A 23,054-nucleotide genomic window follows, 5' to 3' on the forward strand; every position below is an offset into this window, starting at 1 on the left:
GCCCAAAGCCCATTCTCAAGTTAGGCCACATCCCCCATTTCTTGCATCAGCTGAGCAGCAGTTGATGTTTGAGTAAACCCCAGCTGAAGAGATCAGTTCTGCCACAGCCTGCTCACCCACCRAATGATAGCAGATTACTGAAACCAAGCAGACACACAGTCAACATCTTCCAGAATTTACCTCACCTTTGTTTAGGAAGGGAAGCCCCAGGAAATGGCCTGATATAATCTGGGGATTGAGATCCAGACTGTGGCAGGGTTATCACAAACTGTATGAGCCACAGCCTGGGTAAGAACTCATCYTTTTTTCTATGCAGTATGAACAGAAGAACAGAATGAACACCTCTTCTCGAGGCAAAGACTGACTCAGTGCTCAGTCACTCAACAGAAATGACTCCAGCTTCTGAGCTGATGGCTGACAGGGTCCCTGTCAATATGCAGTTGTCAGGGTCCCCTGTGCAATGACAAGGCAGGAGTAGCACTGATCTTCACCTGCACTTTCCTCGGAACCRAGAGCAGAGCTTTGGCTTCCTGACTACAAGAGCAACATCCTCCATGGATCCTTACAGGTTATCTGTGTGARGAAAACGTTCCATGTTTCAGGTGAACCCTCCTGATGAGCAGACCACAAACAGGAAGAAGACTTGTTTTGTCAATCATCTCCAGGTTGTGCCAATGGAATTGATATAGAGGAGCTTCAGTATGCGCCATCTCCTCAGTTATCTGCAGACTCTGCAGATCTTCAGGAATTGTTTTGGAGCCTAGTGTTACGTTAGTAACAGCAGCCAGAGTTTCTGGCACCAAGGTGATTGTGACTTACTCGGAAGCAAGTCATCAGAGTGTCAGGAAAACCCATCCACGTTTCTGGAGACACGTGGTTTGTCCTGATGGATTATTTTCCCAGTTGTGCAGCCCAACACACAGTGAGGGTTGGCCTTTGCAATCCCCACCCCTCCTCATTTAAGAGAAGGCAACTGAAGAAGTAAATGATCAAACAAAAATGTGAATAAATGTTCACCCTCTTGTGAGGGTACAACTGAAGGAGCAGGTATTTTTCACAGCCACCAGAAAGCTCAGTAGCTTTTTGCAAGCACATTATGTACATTTTCAAGCCTGATTTATACAGAACATCACTTATTAGTGCTATTCAGGATTGCTACGTGAAAAACCTGTACCACATTCACCATTTACAATAAAAGCAGAGCTAAGAGAGAAAGAAAAACTAGAGAGACCAATTGCCGCAGTTTATTTTGGAGGTGRCATAAAGGCAAACAGAGTATTTGTTTCAATGAATTTTATTTCATTCTGTATTATACAAGTGGGATCTGAATCCCCAAACTTCCCACCATAAACATAATGGAGAAGCACCACTACACAAGAGGAAGGCAGAATTTTGAAGCCGGAAGACAGACTGGACCAAGCCTTTTCTCCCCAGGTGGTCAGAAATTCTTCCTCCTTCACACAATGTGCTTCCCAGACCAGCAGGTTTASCCCAGGAATGAGACGAAGCTAGCTCTAAACATTCCCTCTGCCTCCTCCTCTCCCCAACAAAAGAGGCTGCTCAATGCCAGCAGTGGAATGGTTAAAGACAGGGAGCACATCAGGTTTTCAGTCTCTCAACCAGCCCACTAGATTAAGAAGCAGCCTGGTTACTCCCTCTCTCCTGAAAAGGATCCAGGAAAATGAATGACCTAAAATGCTGAAGACTTACCTTCTTTCCTTCCCCCATCCCATAGCCTTGCTCTTTAAGCAGAGAGCAGGCAATGAACTCTGAGGAGGCTGAAGGAAAGCCAAGGAAAATCAGGGGCTACCTGAATCCCTGGGAATCTGGTGGCTACCCTGGTGCCCTCATTCATTCCCTTGGAGGTTCAGAGACCTGTTTGGAATAGTACACAGAGAGGGATGGCCCAAACCACAAAGGGGGCAAGACTTCCCCTCAGCCAAGGCCCCAAGGGCTGGGAGAACTGGGATGAGGCTCTGGCAGGGGGAAGAGAGCTCCTGCAGCAGTACTGAGGTCTCATGTGAATTTACTTCTTCTTCCTCTCCTGGGAACAGCGAGGGCAGAACCTATTAGAAAGGGAAGTATAAAGCCAATATTTAGGGCATGACATGATCCTTAAGTACACGGTCCCAAAGACCTTTTCCAAGGTCCCTGACAAAGCCTGAATTCAAATTTTCCTTTTAATGATTATCTTCTAAGTGTGTATATATAGTACTTTCCCTACTGCCACCTAGGATCTCCCCYTTCCAAAGGCCTCCCAGGTTGCTTCACTTACCATTTTCCTCTTGGTTTTGTTGTCAGACCCACACAGGCAAAATGAAACCATTCAATGGAACACTGTTGGGATGAAAAGCAGACAGTTAAAGAGCAGTTTTCTTTTGAAATTGTTGCTTTTGGGCTACCAGAGTTTCCCAGCATTTGATCACAAACTCCTAAATCCCTAGGAGTGATCAAGGATTGAACACCCACACCTAATCAACACACTGTTAGCAAGGAGAAATCCCCTTCTCCCTTGCTAAGTTTAGGGGCAAGCAAACATTTTAAAGAAAACCCTGAATAAAGAGGCACTTCAGAGGTTATGGCCAGCCACACCTCTGCACTTCCCAAGTCCCTGAGATAAGCCCTCCCTTGTCACTGCTGGCTGTATCAGGCCCCACCCAAGCAGGACAAGGCTGTCCATGCAAGACTCATCTCCACTCCGTTCCCCCTCCATCTCCATCAAGTGCAGGCTCTTACATCTGGGTTGTCGCAGCCGATCATCTCCCCATAGGAGACCTGGTGGCACAGGCARTAAGTGGGCTCATTCGGGTCCACGGGCATATCCAGCACATCTGAAGGRTGCACATTTCCAAAGGTGACTGAAGGCATCCCATACTCTGTGCTRCTGCAGGACAGGAATAAAGTAGGTCAGCCAAGTAACAGGCTTTGAGTCCCTTCATGCATCCCAAGACAATGCTCTTGTTTGCCAGAGACAGATACTTCTCTTATTTAAGTACATACACCCAACTCCAGTGRAGTGACCTGCTTGCCCCTTCAATTCACCCACCCCTAAAAGAATAAAAAAGTTTCCTTCCTCTTGCTTCCCAAGAAGGGAYAGAGGACATAGCATTGCAGTCTGGGTTGGGATCAGCTATTTTTCTCAGAGAAGCCTGGCTAGGCCTGCCTTGGTCTGATTTCTAGTGCTGCTTCTCATTCCTGCAAATCTAAACACTTACGTGCGGACAAGCTTCAATTTCTTTTGGGCAGTTTTTGGTGCTTCCTCATCAGAGTTCTTCCCTTTAGAGCGAGCACGGGCAGCTTTTTTCTCTTTCTGGGCTCGGCCCTCTGGTAAGACRAGAAAAAGGTGTTGCACCTTTCATGCCACCAAAACAGACACCTGACAGTGACAACCACTCCAGCACTAAAATACACTCCTACTTTGGAATGTATATTGGCTTTGGGCCATGCACCCCATCTTAATTTATCTAGTGGCCTTGAATATGCTCACACAAGAAGAGCCCAGGTCACCATCTTTTTACCTGTCCTTCAGATTCCAGCGCAACAGTCTTTGATCTGCACCACTCCAGTGCCTGCCTTCATCCCCACCACTTCCATAGTCACTTGGCTGCCTCCTGCATCAATCTGCAGCCCAGTGGTGGTACTCACTCTTCTTGCCCTTGCTGGAAGAACTGTCATAGTCACTCGACTCTATCTGCTTCTCCTTCAGGTCTGCTTCAAAGCGAGCGAGGTCTGTGTCCAGCCGCCGGATGTGCTTATCGACCTGCAAAGACAGCAGTGACCAGGAATTACCACAGGACAGAGCCCAGGAGGGCCAAGAGGGTACAAAGAGGGGACAAAGAGGTGGGGGGCTTGCACTAAAGAGCCAAGGGGCAAGAGCGGGCACAGCCTAAAAATGAGAGATCAGGGCCTTTCAAGATGGGTGGTTTTAGTTCRGACTTTCACATGATAAGCCCGAGACACTTCCCTTCATACCATCTCGTAGGTCTGCATAGCCAGCTGAACCTTGTCATCCCCAAATTCCTTGCACTTTCCATAGGCCTCTTGGATTTGCTTGAGAAGCCCCAGTTTTTCCTCTGAAGACAGAGTCCGTGCATTGCTGATATACTCCGAGGCCAACTTATCGATCTCTGACTTGAGGTCTGAAACAAGCATCCCATTAAATACACAAATACAACACACRCTACAGTGCCCCCCATGAGGAGAGACTGAATGACTGGAGCAGTTCCAGGCCTCCTCCCCTGCCTGGAGATCCCCATAATTAAGGCAAAACAAAGCAAAGCTGGTCAAGCTACATACTCCTTGTCTTGTCAAAAACACATCTCTAATCCTCACCTTCTGTCCTCTGATCCAGATCTCGCATGAGCTGGAAGTTTCTCTGTAATTCAAATGGCAGGTTCTCAATACCTGCAGAGACAGGAGAATACATGGAGAGAAAGTTCTTGTCCATGATGCCAAGGCAGGAACAAAGCTAACCAATAACACACCCTCCTGGTGCACATCAGCATGCTCCCATTTGTAGCCAGCTCCAGAGGAGGCAGACTATAAAAATGTGATATATTTAATTCAGAAGCACAGCTCCAGAATACATATTAGTTAGCAGAAAACTGCTGCCATGCAGAAAGGTCCACACCAAGAAAGCGGAAACCCAAAATCTGTAATGAGTGTCAGTCATTATAATACAACGTCTCCATCCAAAAACTCCACTCAGGAATGAAAAAACAGCACAACAGCTGGTAAATAAAGCAATTTAGTTATTTCTACACAAGGATGCAAAAATTAAAGTTGATCAAATGCTAATTCACTGAAAAGTGAGTCTGTTTAATGCATCCATTTAACATACAGGGGACAGTAGACACTTTGGGAAGAGCAAAGTTCAAGTCTGAGATGGGATGGGGAGCAGAGAGGAGTCCTAACCCCCCATGACTTGTGACTTCTTGTGCCTTCTGCACTGTCATCTCAGTGTGGTCGGTCCAACACCTGGAAGGATGCCGCACATCATGAATAATAAACGTTTGTAGGGCTCTGAATGAGCAATGTGAAGTTGATAGTCAATTAATTTTCAATGCACTATGCTACTCACCCCCTAGGCATCACCAGATGCTCAACTGGCAAAGCCGATAAAGACAATTCTCATTTTTCCATACCTGTCTAATCAAAATGAGATCTAGTGTCAATGCATTAACCTGAAGCCTAAGTTTGATTACTGTCAACTTTATACCTAATTAAAAAAACCCAAACAACTATCTCTCTTGCAGGTTAAAAAAAAAGTGGTGGGAAAAGATCTTCACAAACATAACGTGTCTGAGCTTCCTGAACGCACTCTCCAACTCACAGGGAGTGCAACTGAAGGTGTGTCTGGCCATCACCAACGCTGTCCAACATATCAGTCTGGGAGCATTCTCTATTTTCACTGCACACTTTTCTACAGCAATGAACACTTTTCCACTTCCCTGAAGAGCAACCAGTTGACAGGGAAGGTTCTGTATGCAAGAGGAAGGCTTTAACAAGTTTTAACAAGACTACATAACAGGACGTGAACTTAATTCTGTAAGAGGTAAAACCAACTCTCTGGGCCTTGCTGAGCACAGAAGTTTTTCCTTTAAAGTTTTCTCTTTAAAGTTTTTCCTCTCCTTACTTTTTTGCCCAAACAGCATAATAGTAAGTTACACACAGAATCCTTAGCAGCTCAACCTCAAGATGCTGCTTCAACAGMTTTCAGTTGCCATTTCTGATTTAGTTACCTGAGCAATGCTCAGATAGTAGGTGTCCTTATGTAGTACCCTGATACATAATCTATGCATCACCCCTCTGCATTCAAGGACAATTAACAGTGCAAATTCAAAAACTGAAAAATCACTAAGCRGCAAAATTAAGTCTGTTGGCACATCCTGAATTTGATACTTCCATGTTTGTTCAGCATGACAGACTTCACACAAGGTTAAAGCAGCTGACTACCAGATTACATCCCTACAGTTCAAAAAAGCATCTCAGAACATGACGGGGACATAATGCTGAAAATTATTATTGCTTATAGAGGGAGCTTATGGCAGCGATGAAATCCAGCTTGGGAATCTCGAGACCATGCCTTTTTCCTTCCTGCGATCCCCAGCCTCATCAACTCTAAACCTTTCAATTTATACAGCAAATGAAACATGGGTCATACTGCAGCATGCTGCTTTTCATTCCTCTCCAAAGCATCYGCTGCAGAAGACAAGACAGGTATCCTCTAGAGGAAAACAGTATMTGTTCCTGCAGTGCACACAATATGTCAAATTTATATTGAGCGTATTAATCCTGGAAGATCATAGCTTCTAAATTCTGGACTTTGTGGTTATTAGAAAAGATTAATGCAATTTCTGTTTCTCTTCTGAAAAGGACAGATGGTAAAAGCACAAATTCCACCAGGTACTGTCAGTTTTCCCTCAGCAGGGCTAAAAACCTTTAGATAGAGCAAGCACCTGAGCCAGCACAAAAACCAGAAGGATGCTACTCTGCGGGCAGAACAACCCCACACGAGGTTATGGTCACGTTTCACAGCGACGTTCTTGCACCAGGAGAAACTCGAGCAGGAYTTTTTCTGCTACAGAACCTTGAAAKGAACTGTGCTCTAGTTTTTACAGCTGTCATTGTTAAAATCTGCCAGCACACACCCTCGTTTGGACAGCGTCTGTCTTTCTTTTGCCTCCATGTGCCCGGCCTACTCTGTTCAGCCTGTGCCCCCCACCCTTGAGAGCCTCTCTCTCTCTCCAGCGCCTGCTCCCCTCAGTGCCGGCCAAGGGGCCGGGGCAGTGGCTCCCCTGCCTCGTTTCCTGCCTCAGGTGTGCAGAGCTCTCACAGTGGCTCTCACAGTGTGGGGAGGGCTGTTACCTGCTTCTGGCTCTGGCTGAGCAAATGCCCAGCACAGGCACCATCGGCAATCATTTACCAGTTAAGAATTTCCGGGCCATGGTCTTCCAGAGGCTCATTTGCTGGACAGGCTTCCACCTGGGCTGACAGACCCCTGTCACTTGAATTCTTCCCCTGCTAAACCAGCAAAATGATTTTCTAAAACCACAGCAAAATATTTCACTCTCCAAACCTATTACTGGACAAATGTTCTGCCACTGCTTCGTCAATAAACTGGGAGAAAATGAAACAGTGACAGTGCAGTGACTTTATAATCAGAACTGGTACAAAGATACTTTATCTGTTCAATTGAAAGTGGAAGGAAGCTGAGCACACCATTACAAATTATGATCCATAGAGAGTCTGGCAATAACAAAAAGTGTAACAAGATAAAGCTGCAGCTAAGCAAGTTATAACTGAGMAACAAACTATTTGTATAGTACATAACTTAATCTAGCTGTGGGGATGTTTTCTACTATCTGCAGCTTCACTCCAAAGCTCTTGCATAGCTTTAAACAGAAGCAATTCTCTGCATGACAGAATTTATCACAGGGGCCAAAACACTTGCTGAAATTGCCTGACCTGTGCKGGCTATCAGACATCACCTCTAAGACCCATTAAGAAAATAAAATCAACATTTGAGTCTCCATTTCCTCATTCCTACCACCATACTTTTCCTCACTATTTCTAAAAACATTCATGCTATTTATGTAATTTCATTTCCCCCTTTCTTCTTTTTTTTTTCTCTTTACAATTAATTTTGCTTTCATCTTAATAAGATTAAAATTACAGTGATTAAATACTACCTATCATAAAATACCCACATAATTCTCAGATTATGAACATGATAATCAAAAAGAAGAAATACCCTTGAGGCATCCTTGATCACCAGAGAAGAGTGACAGTACGCAACAATGGAAATAAAGAAAACCAAGGGCCTCATTCCACACAAATGGTACAGCAGCAAGAGAGGAAGAGGAGGATGGTGAGAATGTACAGGGAAGAAAGTGTTAGCAAGACCAACAGCTTGGCCCAAAGCATGGGCTGGCATTAATGCAACTGTGTCACAGAATCCAGAATGGGTAAGGTTGGAAGGACCAGAGCGGATCATTCTCGTTGAACCTCCCTGCTCAAACAGGGCCATCCCAGAGCACATGACACAGGATTGCCTCCAGATAGTTCTGGAATATGTCCAGAAAGGGAGACGCCACAACTTCTGTGGGGAATCTCTTCTAGTGTTTGGTCACCCAYACAGTAAAGAAATTCACACTCAGGTGAAACTTCWGTGCATCAGYTTCTGTCCTTTGCCTCAYGTCCCAGTGCTTRGCACTACTGAGAAGAGTCTGTCTCTACCCTGGACACCCTCCCTGTAGATAGCTATAGGCATTGGTGAGGTCCCCTCTCAGACATTTCTTCTGGAGGATGAACAGGCCCAGCYCCCTCAGCCTTTCCATGCAAGAGAGATGTTCCAGTTCCCCAAAAATCCTKGTAGCCTGTCTGCTGCACCTGCTCCAGTAGTTACATATCTCTCTTGGACTGAGGAGCCCAGAACTGGACACTGCACTCCAGATGTGCCTCACCAAGGCTGAGCAGATGGGCAGGATCCCTCCCCTCGGCCTGATGGCAATGCTTTTGTTAATGGAGTCACTGCACAGACCCATACACAAGCCTTGTGCAGCCCTGCTGATTCCTCTCATGATACAATCACCCTGAAAAAACACTGGTGCAGGTCTCTCAGTGAGCTTTCCCCACCTCTTCCTTTCCTTACCTTGTTTTCCTTTCTGATCAAAAGCTAGAGTCTCTTCACCTATCCTCACCTATCCTCAAGTATTATCCCTTCACAACATCCATTCTTCTTTTGTCTCTTTTATTCTCCTCTTTCCTTGTCATTCCTTCCCCTGTTCATTCTTCCACAAGCATCCATAACCATGCTATCKTCTCCCTTAAGAACCACACACTCTCTCTCCATAAGTCAGAATCCAACACCAGGTTTTTTTCTCTCCAATAATTATTTTATTTACTTCTTTTTAGAAACACATGTGGGATGTCAAGCGCAGGCAACTGATATTTAAACTTCAGCTACTTAATTCAGATGTTCACTGTGACATACAAATGCAGAGAGCAAGCCTACACAGCCTGATAACTTCAATTGTGCTTCAATCCTCTGCAGCACGTCTGTACTGTGCCAAACAATGGATTTGTTCTGTCCGAAGCCCTAAAAACAGATCAATAGCACCAAGGACCATACAAACACACAACACTTTTCCTGAAAAATCTGCTCACCCACCACGTTTAGATGCATGTTTAAATTTTATTGAAAAATGGGAAAATACATTTTGAAACATAACCATGGATGCTTTATTGAACAGTATAGATTCCAGCAAACACTTTTGACACCACATTGTTGAAGGCAGTTAAAAAATTCCTGCTTGCACCAGGGACTGCCACAATGAGAGGGTAAATCCTTTACCCCCAAGACTGAAAACTGGCTGGGATCTTGTTGGGAAGCACATTGGACTTGTCAGTACTCCYGATTCTCATACTTTTGTAGCACTTGAAGTACACTGCAGGACAACAGGCTTGCAGCAATCTTCAGGAGCCTCCTTGCTCTCTAATTAGGGGGCAGATGTATTTCGTATCTCTTCTTTCAGAGTGTATAACCCTTTTAAACTACTGCTTCTACCCTGTCCTGCATTATCAAGTAATCAATCATCTTCCTGTGCAGTTTACTGAAATTAGTGCTTGAGCAGTTCACTGAAATTAGTGCTTGAGCACAATATACCCCTTTCCCTCTACTGAGAGGTGGCTGCAACAAAAAATCCTAACCTGTACCATTAACCTTACAACACCTTGCTAAGGGACAATACTACCAACCGTTTCACAAAAAGGGTGCTCAGGTGCATGGTAGACAGATTAAGCCACAGCCATCCAGGCACATCTGCTTCAGGCACTGTCCAAAGAAATGGGTATCAGTCAGCAGTGACAGTCAACRTCAATGAGTCAGCTATGGAAATCCAATGCTTCTCCAAAGTGTGGACCCTTTTCTCAKGGCTCTTTTTTCATCTTATTACAGTAGCTCAATGCCACAGCATCCACAGCCAAGATAGCAGGCAACATTGTCAAGTCTCAGAAAAGGGATCTTTATTGTTAAAGATCAGCCTTGATTTCAGAAGCTTGGACGGTTTGGAAGACTGACACAAAAATGAGAATTGCAGCACTCCTGGCATTTCCAGCCTGCCATAGACCTCCAAAGGCAGGGACAACTACCAAAGAGATCATAGGGATGTTTGCTAAAACAATGACATCAGATTTGTAGTTGGGTAAGTGAAGAAATACAGAGAAAACACAGCATGCTTTGCCATGTAAAGCCATCTTGTATCAGCTCCAATAAAAATATTAGCCAACAAAAAAATCAATTCTAAATGAATTGGCCATTAAATGTGTCAGCTCAGTGTGGGCTGTGCAAGTAGCTTTCACACAGAAACAAATGATGCCAATGAATCACCAAATTTTCTCCCTTGCATGAAATCTTTTKTAATTTTCCATAGATCATATGTGGTGCATCACAGGTATAACTTATCTAAAGTCTCAGTAAGATGAAAAGCATCTTTCACTACACTAAAACAGTGTCAAGTATAGAAGACTCGCATTTTTGAAGTATGACGTAGGAAAGTGTAGAGGCAAGGACAGGGGCTATGGCTGCATGCTCCACTGGGGAGCGGCTAAGAGTAATGAAGGTAGGGAAAGCAAGAGATAAGAGAACTGCTGGGGAATTTGGAACACAGCCAGGTCTGGGAAGGAATCAAGGGTTTGCCTACAGCAATTTCTGACATCACACCCATGTCCTCTAAGAGCATTTAGCTGACGATACCCTTCGCACCCTCATTTGATAAATCTGTAGAGGAAAATCCAGACAGATGTAGCTATTCCGAAAGAATAATCCTGTTTTACTGGGTTAGCTAATATTCCCATGTCGATTGTATGAGAAAGAAGATGACTTCCATGAGGGCACGTGCTRCTTCTGTTGCTCTGTGCTTATGCTGGTTCAAGTTTTCTGGCACTGACAAACCCTGAACTAGTGCATCTCTACGTGCCTACTGACATATGCAAATAGAAAGAGCAAAGGAAACTTGATGCCTCCTTAATCAGTGTAAAAAAGGGGAAAAGTCCAAGGTAAATTCACTACATAGTACCACATTAACTTAGCAGCTAAGGTCTCATCTAAGCTGTTGCCTCCATCACCCTCTGCAGTGAGGCAGATATGTCCCAGTGTCTGCCCCAGCACAGGTCCTGACTGGTGGCCTCCAAGGCAACAGAATATAATGCAGCCATCTGAGCAGCCAGGCCTATGACATCCTTCTGCCTCTTGAGCTCACCAAGGTTACCTGCTACTCCTGCTGCTCATGTGTTTTAGGTCTAATTTAGATGAAATGCTGGCTTTAGTTCCTCAGGGACTTGAGGTGAGCAAAGATGGAAACGATGCTTGTTGTTGAGGAGAGGTACATGCCTTGGTATGTTGCCATAAAAGATTATTCATGTCTTGTCACTAGGTACACGTCCTTTATTCTGGCACTTCAACAGGGAAGCACTGATGGTAGAAAACACAGCTGGTTGAACAGCAGCTCCCTCTACGATAAAGACAATACCCACACTCAAGGCATGTTCACACACAAACAGAGACTTGTAGAAAATTCTTTGACACTGCTTTCTGAGTATTTGTGCTTCAACAATGTCTTTCACAAAGGAGCTCTACAATCCTCTCAAAACTTCCAAACAAGAAGTTTGCATCTCACCTTCTGGAAAATCTGTTATTAATCACACTGTCTCTTTCTAGCCCTCAAAGCCTCCACAACAGTATTTCTAATCCCATGTAAGGGCCAACACTGAGCCAAGCACAATAACTCAGGTTAGAGCAAGTGCAAACTTTTCTCACGAGTCTTTACACACATCCCGTCCTTCAATCACAAAACACTGTTTTCTTCCATCTTCTTCCTTTCTACATCTCTTAACTCTTTTGCACCCATAGGTTTTCCCTTCCTAAAGCTGAACTGCATTACTGCTTGAGGGAAAGCACTTATTTATCTTGCTTTCTCCCCTCAAAACCAGGAATAAAAAAAGTTTAGAAACAGGAAGAAGCCAATTATTTGAAGARATGGAAATCGTTTTATGCTTAAATTAAGCCACTGGAGAAAAACACTCAGGAAGAACACAACTGGAACAGAACGCACTCCTCTTGTCCCCTTCCCTGAAACCTTTGCCTCGGTCTAGTCATTGAAGGGACAGCTTCAGTAAGTATGATGAAGGACTGAAGGTGATTGGAGTAGACAAGATATGGAGKTCCTCAGTCAGGATGTTCACACAAGGAATGTGCATATTTTTCTACTGCAAACCCATCTGCCATGAGCCTAACAYATTTCAGACAGATCAGCTTTTCAATTATGCTTAGAGCAAAAGCAAAGGCATGCCTAATCCCAGGTCTAAACCCTGTTTCACAYTACAGCAAGGACTTGAAAGCTACTGAAATTCCTGACCTAAGAAGCTGCCAGACACCTTTTACTAAGAACTATTCTTACCTTGATTACTTCGTAAAAAAATAATTGAAAAGAACTACAGATRTCTAAAGTAGAGGGCTCAAAATATATGAACTGAAGCAACTGGGGCTGTATGACTAGCTTTGTCATACTGTCCATGTATTTTAATATACAGTTTTAAACTATCTAATCACACGAGGTTTCATACAAGGTGTTTCTCATTCCCAGTGGCTGAGCAGTGATTCAAAGTTTTTCTTCTTTTYTTTGCTCAATACAAAGTCACACACTCAGACCCAGGGCCCAATGTGAAAATTAACTTTGTAATCAGCTTTTCAAGGTGTTCACTATTGTGACATTAAAATGTTTACACAATGCTGCAGTAGAGTGGCTCACTTCCCTTACCAAAAGAATGAAGACCGAGACATTTACTGAGGCCAAGAATGCCAGCTAATTACAAACTCTGCTCTTGAAATGTATAAAAATGCTACATAGCCTGACTTTGCAGAATTATCTGTTCAAGGCAGACTACAGCTGGAGCTATGAGAATTCTGCACATCTGCTTCTCTGACCAAAAATCTCMACTCACAATCTGAGGGAAGCGAAATCCAAGCAAGAAAAACCTGTAAAAAGTGGGACTTACAACATAAATAAAAACATCAAACTCACTTTGTCAGGGTGGTATTCAACTGCTTCAAACAGGAGGCCACCTTTTTTCTTCCTACAATCTTCACTTAATTCCTTACACACCTTCCTTTATTCAAAGATATGAAGAGGTCCTACAAATAACTGCCCTCTTTCACCACACACTCCTCATTCATTCCCTGAGCAGATCCAGACAGAAAACCATATGAAAGAGAATCTCTGTGGGAGGAAAAAAGAAATTCAGTTCAAAACTGTATCTGCAATAGCACTATAATACTAAAAGAATTCTGTTCCAAGACACAGATATAAATTAAGAATTAGACATTTTTAATAAGAGATGCCCAAAGGTTCTGAAAATTTATTTCTATAAAATTTCAGTAAGTTTGGAGACATTAGTGTGCTACTTTAAAACTGAACKGAGTGTTTTTAAAATGCTGAAATAAAGTGGAAAAAAAAAGATGTAAAAAGTAGGAAACTGAATGCTGTCAATCAGTTAGCATCAAGAAGGCTTGTGTCTAAAATACTGTCTTTATAGTCAGAAGTTCAGGCAGAAGGCCAGAAGATGAGAGCTTAGCGAAGAACAATCTGGGTAATTAGAAATATGTTATTACCGATCAGCAGCCTAACTTACTGAAGACTGATGRGTGCTCTTTGATTGTATTACAATTCATGTATGTTTTTTCTAAAAGAAATCCAGAACAAGCACAGCAAGTGCCTTATGATTAGCTAACAATAGGAAGTAACATTGCACCAGACAAAACTGAAAAAGGCCTTGGAGATCTAAGAGTAAGCAAAAACAGCTAAACTGTCACAGCATTTTGTTCTTCTTAAAATCTTTGTAATCAGTTACTTTTAAGGACTTTTGGACTGTGCATATCACTTTAGTTTTTTTTAAGCAGGATACCTCAACAGTGACTCCACCATATTAACATCYACCTTCAAGAGGACAAGAATCTCTAATTCAATCACAGGACCACAAATCTCAGCTGAGAGAGAAAATAACAGTTTTTCATTTCCTCTGCATGCCTGCACTAGAGAGGAAGAGAAGTTTCCAGGGAGTTGGTTGATTTTAATTGACAGTGACGACATGATTGGAAGTGTTCAACTTTGGTGGGAGCACTTTCCAGTCACCAACCTTCCTTTCATTCCACCTGGGTACGTACCACACCTGTCCACACTCACTGCTGCATTCTGCTGATCTCTGCCATCCCAGCCTTTTGCTCCGTCATCTTTGTTCTGCAGCTCTTATCCAAAATACATCTTTGCCCTCCCTGTAGGAAAAACCTGCATCCTCCCTAAGCACTCACTCCTTGTGTATCTGCTTCCYTCTCCCCTTTCCCAGCCCTTGTCCTCCCAGCTGAGGAGCCTCGGTCAACTTCTGCAATAGAATGAGAACTGCACAAGAACGTAAATCTTTASTCCTCTCTAACAACCAGCCTCCTCATCCTGGCTTTTGCATCCTCCTTCTTTGCAGTTCCTAGATCCTTGTCTATTCAACTGCAGCTTCTTTTCAGCTTTCACTGAAATTTATTATGGTTCTTGAAAGTTCATAGAGACATTTCCTTTCCTAACGACAAAAGGAGCACAGAAGATACAAGGAATGAGACTTCTGTCTCCATRTAAACACCTTATCACTTCTGTGCTGTAAGAAACCGTGCAGGAAAATTTCTGAAGAGCCAAGATCCATGCATGTGCAAACAGATTGGGAGAGATTTAACTGGCCAGTAATAGTGATTGCCAGAATGACACATTACCAGRATTACCATGCTTTAAACACACCATCCTATGAACATCCTCCCGTCTCTGCTGCCAACACCGGACCAGCAGGAAAACGTGAGCACAGCATTACTCAAAGAACACGTTATTGAATCTAACTCATTAGCCCGTTCACTGAGAAACAACTCCTGCTTGGACCTGCTTGGTTATTTTAAGAGCACGTGGGTAAAACATGCACTGAAAGTCTCATCTCCAAAGGGCAGAGTTTGACAAAGTTATAAGCATCTTAAGGCGGGATGGTAAAATAGGAGGGCTCCGATAACGTTACCAACTCCATTTGCATTTAAAGGGCTCCTCTTCGGCCAGAAAAACAGGGCTGCATTTGTAAATTGTCAGTGTAGGAAGCTACCATAACTACCGCCCCACAGATCCAAAAGTTATCTTTGGCTCGATGTCTACCCCAGGCAACCACTGACAGCCAAGCCCCCGCTTCCGAGCGGCGGCTGGAGCAGCATCGGGCTCCTTTCTCCGGGGACAAACCAGACGCRAGGCCGCGGTGTCACGGCTCCCGCGGGAGCTGCAGCCGAGCTCTGCCCCACGGACGGAGCCTCTCCGCACGGCCCGGGGACCGRGCGCCCGACAGCCGGGCCGGGCTGYGCCCGAGGGGATGARAGAACCCGCGAGAGYCCTGGGCAGCGCTCGGCCCCCGCGGGGCCCCGCCCCTCGGCCCGTCCGTGCCCCCCACGGGCCGGCTCAGCCGCGGCCTCGGCCCCGCCCCGGCGGCTCTTACTGTCCAGGTAGTGCTCCAGGTACATCCCCGCCGCCATCTTGGGCCCCACACACCGGCGCTTCCGGCGGTTCCCGGCCGCGCGCGCCCCCCGGAAGCGGCTCTGCCCGGCCGAAGCCGATTCCGCCCGCCCGCCCGGGCACTTCCGCCCTGCTCCCGCCGCCATTTCGGGCTCTGTGGGGCCGCCCCCGGCGCTTCTCGCGGAGGGCAGCGAGGGTGAGCGGAGCACTGGAACATTGCGCCTGTTCAGCCTGAGACTCAGACGACTGAGAGAGGACCTCATCCATGGATATAAGKATCTGAAGGGAGAATGTCAGACTCCAGCCACTGGGACAAGAGGCAACCGACAGAAATTGATGCACGGGAAGTTCCACCTGAATGAGGAAGAACTTTCCTGTGCGAGTGACTGAGCACTGGGACAGATTGCCCACAAAGGTGGTGGAGTCTCCTTCACTGGGGATATTCCAGAACTATCTGGAGGCAATCCTGTSTCATATGATCGGGATGACCCTGCTTGAGCAGGGAGGGTGGAGCAGTGACCTACTCTGGTCCCTTCCAACCTGACCCGTTCTGTGATCCTGTGACTTGGGCAAGGAAGTGCTGTTGACTTTTTACTACGCTTTTCCATTCACCTTGTAATCCACCAATGACAGGCAGCTGCTGCCATGTCATAAAAGGAGACGCTGATCTCTGATGCAAAAGGACTGGTAGAACACAACACTTTAAACAGACTAATAAAGTAAGGGAATGAAGTTAAACATGTGACCATGCTCTTTTTGTCCATCCTGCCAGACCCGCTTTCATGACCGTACACCACGAGTAACTCGAAGGATGGAGATCCCCATGCTACAGAGTTGCAGAGCCCTTCCCCAGCTGTCCTTTGCTGCGTGCACGGTGTGGTGTTGTGTTGCCATGTGATTATGGAGGAAATGAGATCAAATTATCTTAGTTCTTTTGATCCTTATGTTCTAGGATATGGAGGATTGCTTTTTCAAGAGGTCAGCATACACTTAGCATCCTATAGTTTAGGAGGCACTGGGTTTGTTTGATAAATACTACATTTCATACACCTTTTCCTGCCTACTCACCTACACCATTCTGKTTTTTTTTCTGACAGTCTGTAAAACAGTCCTCGCTCAGGACTGAGTGCGCCCACATTCTAGCTACAAGAAGTGACTAGGTTTCTTTTGGTCTCTTTCCTCTGAAAGATATTCCAAGACATCATGCCTTTATTTATATGGATRTACTGGGATTAAGTCTTTCAGCAGCCAGCACTGCAAGACTGAGGAGCTGTTATATAAAGGAACTGCAGCTGTTTGAACTATCAACCATCTTGTTGTTAAACTATTTGGTTAATTCAGAGATCCTCTGTGTTCTGAAGATGGAGTTTTCTATTCCTCTTCCTAAAGTCATTTAAGTTATTTATGACATATTTTTAATTATTCAAAACACATTTCTTAGTCTTTTCAGTTCCCATGTGGAGCAGCTGGCTTCAGTTAGCTGAACATTATTGTTAAGACTCACTTAGAAGTCTTCAAAATTATTTTATAAATGGCTTTACACTCTTAATTAAGGGGAAGGATGTGGCTATTACATGAAAAAATAAAATCTGTTCCCTATACCATGTCACAGTCCTAAACCAGAATCCCCCAAACACATTCTGCTTGGGGCTATCAGACTGAAGGGAGTTGATGTTAAGAATTAGACATTCTTAGACATCACTAATTTGCTTAAGAGACCACTTGGGAATCCCATCTTATCCTCCAATCCAAGGCTAGGAAGATGTCAGAATTCTAGACAAGCTGAACTTCTTGCCACTGCAGATATAACCGACAGGGCAGGGACACTTGTCTAAAATTTGAATGGGCAAATCTCAGTCAAGTGTACAAATGTGTCTTTAACTGCATTAACTGCCACTGTGAAGTTTCAAAATAAAGGGGAGAGGCAGTTTTGTGTGCCTGTGTGGTCTCACAGCAGTAGAAACTCTACCAATCCAGCAAAAACTAATTCCTGAGCTTTGAGGCCAGGAAAGCTTGCTCTTTCTGCTTTAGAAAATTAAAGCAAAGGTTTGCATTGCTGAGAGCTCCAGAAGCATCCTYACCCACAGAGGAAGTGTCACCACAATAGTTGCTTGGGGAGAGTTCTGTTTTTTTGAGAAAACACTTCTGAAAGTTGAAGTCGGAGGATGGGTGCAGATGATTTTGCAGGAAGGTGCTTTCCCAGCTGAAATAAGCTCAAGGCCCATGACCATTTATGTCTTTCCCTCACCCGCCTCATACACTGATCCTCTGGCAAGTGCTGTAGTAACAAAGCCGCACACACCAACCCCAGGGGTTATGGCACTCCTCCCYCTCACCCCAGTCTACTACAGCTATATCCTATAGTTAAACCTGTAGGTAGCTCCTGTTTGGCAGAGGACCTGCAGGATGAGCYGTGCTGCCCAGGCCTACACACCTCCCACAGGGAAGCTGCACGGCCTACGGAAGCAGTCTGCAGGAGTGGTTCTCAACCTTTATTCATCTACAGATGCCTGTGTATTTTCCCTTGGAAATGCAAACATCTGCATACCAAATTCAAGCCTCCAGCTTTTCGGTACCTTAGAGACTTCTTAATTGCTGTCCAATGAGTGTGAGGTGAAGGCCAGTGCTTGAAGGGATCCTCTTGCAGGAGACCTAAAATCTCAGACTCTTGTTCAGTTACCTTTTTGCTGTCAGCTCTTCTCACTCTTCTAACATTCTCAGTTCAGAGTTCCCTGAACTTTGCATTTCCTGTCTTCAGGAAACACAAGAGGTAACCACACTTCATTCTTACAAACAGCAAACGGTTGATCTGCAGCACTTGGCCCTAAGGGGGTTAATTAGCTTTACAAATGAAAGAGGTTGCCAAAGGCCACAGATTATAGCTGTGTCCATGCTTCAAAAACATATCCTACTTCAGTAGCAAAACTAGGCATAGACTCTAGTTCTTTGGTGTCACCATTTCTTTTCTTGMAGTTTTTTTTCCATTCATTACACAGACACTACATGAAATCGAAATGTTTGTTGGACCAAGTTACTACATCTCTCTAGTACTTTGGTGTTCTATTATACAGAAACAAGAAACCATGCACACAAATTTAATCTGTTGTACCTGAAAGGACGATTGAACAGGTACCTATCTTGTAGTTAAGGAAGTGTACAGAGCAATTTCATTCTGTGTTCTGAAACTGCACTAGTAAACTTGGGCAGCTTTCAGGTACATTACCTGCAAAATATTAGAAGAAAATCCTAAACATTATATATATCCTTTAGTTGATATAAAGATGATAAAATAATCAATAAAAATATAGAAGACAGACAGAATCTCATAATTATATTCTATATTAGGAAGAAAGTTGGATGATGTAGACACATCCGTGAGGTAATGAAATATTACCTATTGCCAATGAAATTTAGGAAGATGCTTAGTTCTACCCATTAAATAAAAATCCTAGAAGTTGCATAGCTAGAAACAACTGACAATCAGTAATTTGAAAAGAATTGTCTGGCAAGCAGATGGAAGCAATGGACTTTCTTTTCCAAACAACTTTGAAGCTCTGAATGTGTTCCAGAAGACCAGCAAATACTTTTACTTAAAAACTATTTGCAAAGTCTCTCATCCRGGTTGCTGTAAGGCAGTTAACCTAACACTGATGTGGCAAAATCATAGTGTCGTTGACACTATGAGGGGTTGCACTCACCTAAGAAAAGAAACATAATGCTGTTTGTTTTAATTTAAGGACCTCATTAAAAGAAGCAGATATCCTTGTATGGCAGTGTAAGTTTGGTGGCTCAAGATAGCCATCTAGGCCTAATGCAGCAAGACTTAAACTGAACACTACACAGCCTGGTCACTGAAAGTGAAAAGAAAGGCAACAGATAAGAACTACACCATGRAGCCAAGCCTTATTGTGAGATACCAAAACCAGCTCAATTCAATTTAGCTRTTTGGAAAGACAAAAACAGAGACTTGATCATGGTCTGTAATTCATTATACAGAAAGAAAGACTTATAGCAGAAGACTTTAATGTACTCCACAAAGGCATAACAAGAGCCTATGGATTAAAATAAAAAAGTAGTAATATAGAATGGCAGTTTCAATGGCAGTGATAACCAACAAAAAAACTATAACAAGGGACATGGTTGATTAACCATAAGGCTTTAAATTATAAAAGTCTCAAATCTTTCTTGAAGATTTAACTGAATTATAGACCAGCAATACTATCGTTAGTCACGGCTGAGATTCAGTTACTGTTTGTGGGTGACTTTTCTAAATKATTTCCAGCCTACATGATGTTTCCTTTTAAAGCAATGATAATTTGTAAAATCCAGCTAAGAAAAGAAAATCAGCTTGGAAAAGGACAAGAATAAGTGCTATTGCCTTTCAGCAAAGATACAAGATGCAATCTCATACAGAACTCCAGAGTCATTGTCAAGTCTTCTTGAGTAGAGACATATAGAAACGAATGGATTGGCATCGCAATGAAAATGCAAGGTGAAAGAATTCATGATGCTGAAGAAGGACCATGGAAACTTGTTAAGAGAATATGCCATTCTTGTGAGTGGGAGGTAAATAACTGAACCGTTGTTGGCTTGAGTGCACAAAGCWGAAAAGCTGCATACTGCGAAACCTCAGGCTTCATCTAAAGAGGGAAGAATTTTGTACAAGTTGTTACATTTTGTGTCTCACTGGAAGCAACTGTACTTCTAAAACCACTTAGAGCACTTTGAATATGATAAAAAACCTTGGGAATCCAAAGAGGAAGACTTAATCCAAACTCAAAAAAGTGACAAAGATTCTGAGGGTAAGGTATCTTCAATTATTTCCACATCAGCAACAGGACTGGGTAAACAAATTCTCATTGATAAGAAAAAAAAAAAAGGGCTGGAATAAAGTGGCAATTCTGAAATTCAATGGGAAAGTCCCTTAGTAAGAAATATTTCGTTTCTTCATGGGAAACAATAAAACCTATAGGCTTAGCAGTGAACTGCACAAACACAAACAGCAACACCTTTGAAATTACTGGTAACACAGGAATTGTACAGTCTTAAATACATATGGATGCCCATGCTAGGCAGCAGATTCCAAGAAAGGAAGGGATAGCAGATATTAGAAAACATCAAACCAGGGACCAGGAAAGGCGATTTCAACATATAAAATGAAAATCATTGCAAAGAATTTTAACTTGTGAGCCACTCCCCAGGGAATTCAGCCATTCAGCAAAGTATTATTCCAAATTTTAAAGCCTTCCTAACTTAATTCAATACGCTACATGCAAACCAAGTAATTTTTCAGACTTCAAGATGATGCATTCAGTATGAGAGAACAACTTGAGTGAAGCTAGCAGCTTTGTCCTGTTCACGTGGAATATAGTAGTAATAAACCTGTGCTGAGCCTGGTAACTTCCAAGGTGAGCAAAACTATAAACTGAGTTGTCCATGGAAAAAAAAGAAAGAAGGCATAGGAATATGAATTAAACTCTCCTGTAAGGAGAAAYGTAACAGATGGAAACGGTGAAGGCCAGACAGCAACCAACATAAATTAGAYATTATAAAAATAGAGAAAACTGTTAAGAAAAACTTTGTGACTAGCAAAAACTAGTGGTAAAAGGAAAGGAATATTTTGCTCTTTCGTTCCTTTCAATCATAAAATAAACAAAGGAACCCTACTAGTAGCACTGATCCATGCTAGATAAAAATAGTGAAAATGCTAGTGACAAAGAACAGGAGAAACCAGTCAACAAATACTTCCRTCAACAAATACTTCCAACTCCGTATCAAGAAAGGAACAGAATTTAGCAGTCATATGAAAATAGCAACTTCTATCTAGTACCTTAGTACCAAAGTAGGAGATGAGACAACACCTACYTGGGATGTGTTTTTAAATCAGCAAAGAAACAGGAATCCCGAAAGAGTTCACTAACAAGCTCTCTAGCTCAGTGATTCTGATCTTAACTAAACCTGGGATATCTGAGAAATACCTTAAGACACTCATGACAGTACTCCATGAGTACTGTCATTAAGTACTTCATGAGTACTTAATACTCATGACAGTACTCCCAAAAGGCAAATGAAACAACTTGATGGACAAAATTYGGGAAAATCTGTAGAGATGAAGAATTAGTGAATGAAAAAATAAAATCTGTAACACAAAGGTTTTATGAAATACAGATTTTGTAGTAAAAAAAAACCAAAAAACCCCAAACCCTAATTTCATTCTTAGATGAGATCATTATACATTTGGTTTAACAAAGGGAACTGCATAGGTGCAACATACTTAAAATTTTTATAAGGCATTGGCCTAGCACCATATGTGAGRAAGATTTACTGTACATAATCACATACGAAGAGAATTAAGAAATGCCCAGCCTGCAAGTCTCAAGAAGAAGCTAAAGACAAGTTGTGCTAAATGATGCTTTTCAAGTTAGCATAGGTCAGATGCAACATTGCATTCCAACCTGGATCTGAAAGTAAAAATAACAACTGATACAGTTTGTGGGTGACAGAAGTGGGAAAGCTGTGTGTAGCCTGGTCCATCAGTCAGCCAGGTCCATTCACACAGACTGGACTTGGACACAGCCTCACATGAAGCATCCGAGAAATAAGAGCCCAAAGCATACCTGTAGATAAGGGAAAACACCATCATGGAAGGCCAAGACTTTGGGTGATCAGACTTGACCAGACAATCAGCCACTGTGAGCTCTTGTGTAATGCTGTGAGAACAGGGAAAACACAATCCTCTGCAGACTTAAGGCAAAGGGCCATGGGGAACCTCRTCCACGGCACTGGGGCTTCAACACTCAATTTGAAAAGGACCATTTYTATAAGATACTGAAAAACTTGACAAGATATAGAAAGAAAAGACAAGAATAAATCATGGATTGGAGGAAATCTCTTACAGGGGAAGATTTACGGAATTTTATCTGTTTACCTTGTCAAAAAGTGGATTGAGAAGGGACACTAGAGTGTTTAAATGTAAGTTTGGGGGGAAAAGTTCCATTCAGGCTCTCTAAATCAATGGGATGGATGTTCACAGAACTAGTAACCAGAAGCCAAAGCAAGGAGAAATCTGGCTTAAATAKTTAAACACTGAGAGCAGGAAGCCCTTGCAGCAGACTGCCAATGGATTTTGTGTCCCAGTGCCTGAAAAATCAAGCCAATGCATTTTGTCAACACAGTTCAAATAGGCATTAGTTCTTGGGGCTCAATACAGCGTAAATGSATTGAAATGTCACCTACGAAATGCAAGAGGAAAACCTGACAGCTCCTTGTAGCCTAACCTATGTACCTACCAAACACTCCACCCGTTTGCAGCCAACCCTAGTGAAAAAACACAGAGAAAAGGGTTTCTGTCACAGGCTCCCCAGGTGCAGAGCTCCTCGCTTTCCYTGTGCAAACCACGGAGTGCCAAAGGAGGGATGTGCCGCCCTCACGCCCGCCCGCACAGCCCCTCGGGACTCACAGCAGCCAGAGGCT

The 23,054-nt window shown here is 43.3% G+C and overlaps 1 protein-coding gene across 2 annotated transcripts; it reads right to left on the reverse strand.

The window, feature by feature from the left end:
• Positions 1–1,244: 1,244 nt before the first annotated feature.
• Positions 1,245–23,026, reverse strand: ING4 (inhibitor of growth family member 4). 2 transcript variants are annotated; one of them, XM_057368214.1, is made up of 9 exons: positions 15,565–15,629; positions 13,083–13,277; positions 4,333–4,404; positions 3,973–4,139; positions 3,646–3,760; positions 3,216–3,324; positions 2,737–2,881; positions 2,276–2,337; positions 1,246–2,066 (listed from the first exon to the last, which is right to left on the reverse strand). In XM_057368214.1, exons 3-9 carry the CDS (start codon positions 4,358–4,360, stop codon positions 2,027–2,029), a joined length of 666 nt encoding a protein of 221 aa, XP_057224197.1. In that variant the 5' UTR covers positions 4,361–4,404; positions 13,083–13,277; positions 15,565–15,629; the 3' UTR covers positions 1,246–2,026. The 2 variants fall into 2 exon arrangements, with proteins under 2 accessions (XP_057224196.1, XP_057224197.1); XM_057368213.1 differs by lacking the exon at positions 13,083–13,277 and having other exon boundaries at positions 1,245–2,066; positions 15,565–23,026.
• Positions 23,027–23,054: the final 28 nt, after the last annotated feature.

This window comes from Malurus melanocephalus, unplaced genomic scaffold, assembly GCF_030028575.1.
Source record: "Malurus melanocephalus ecotype Western Australia unplaced genomic scaffold, MMel_1.1 scaffold_89, whole genome shotgun sequence".
NCBI lineage: Eukaryota > Metazoa > Chordata > Aves > Passeriformes > Maluridae > Malurus > Malurus melanocephalus.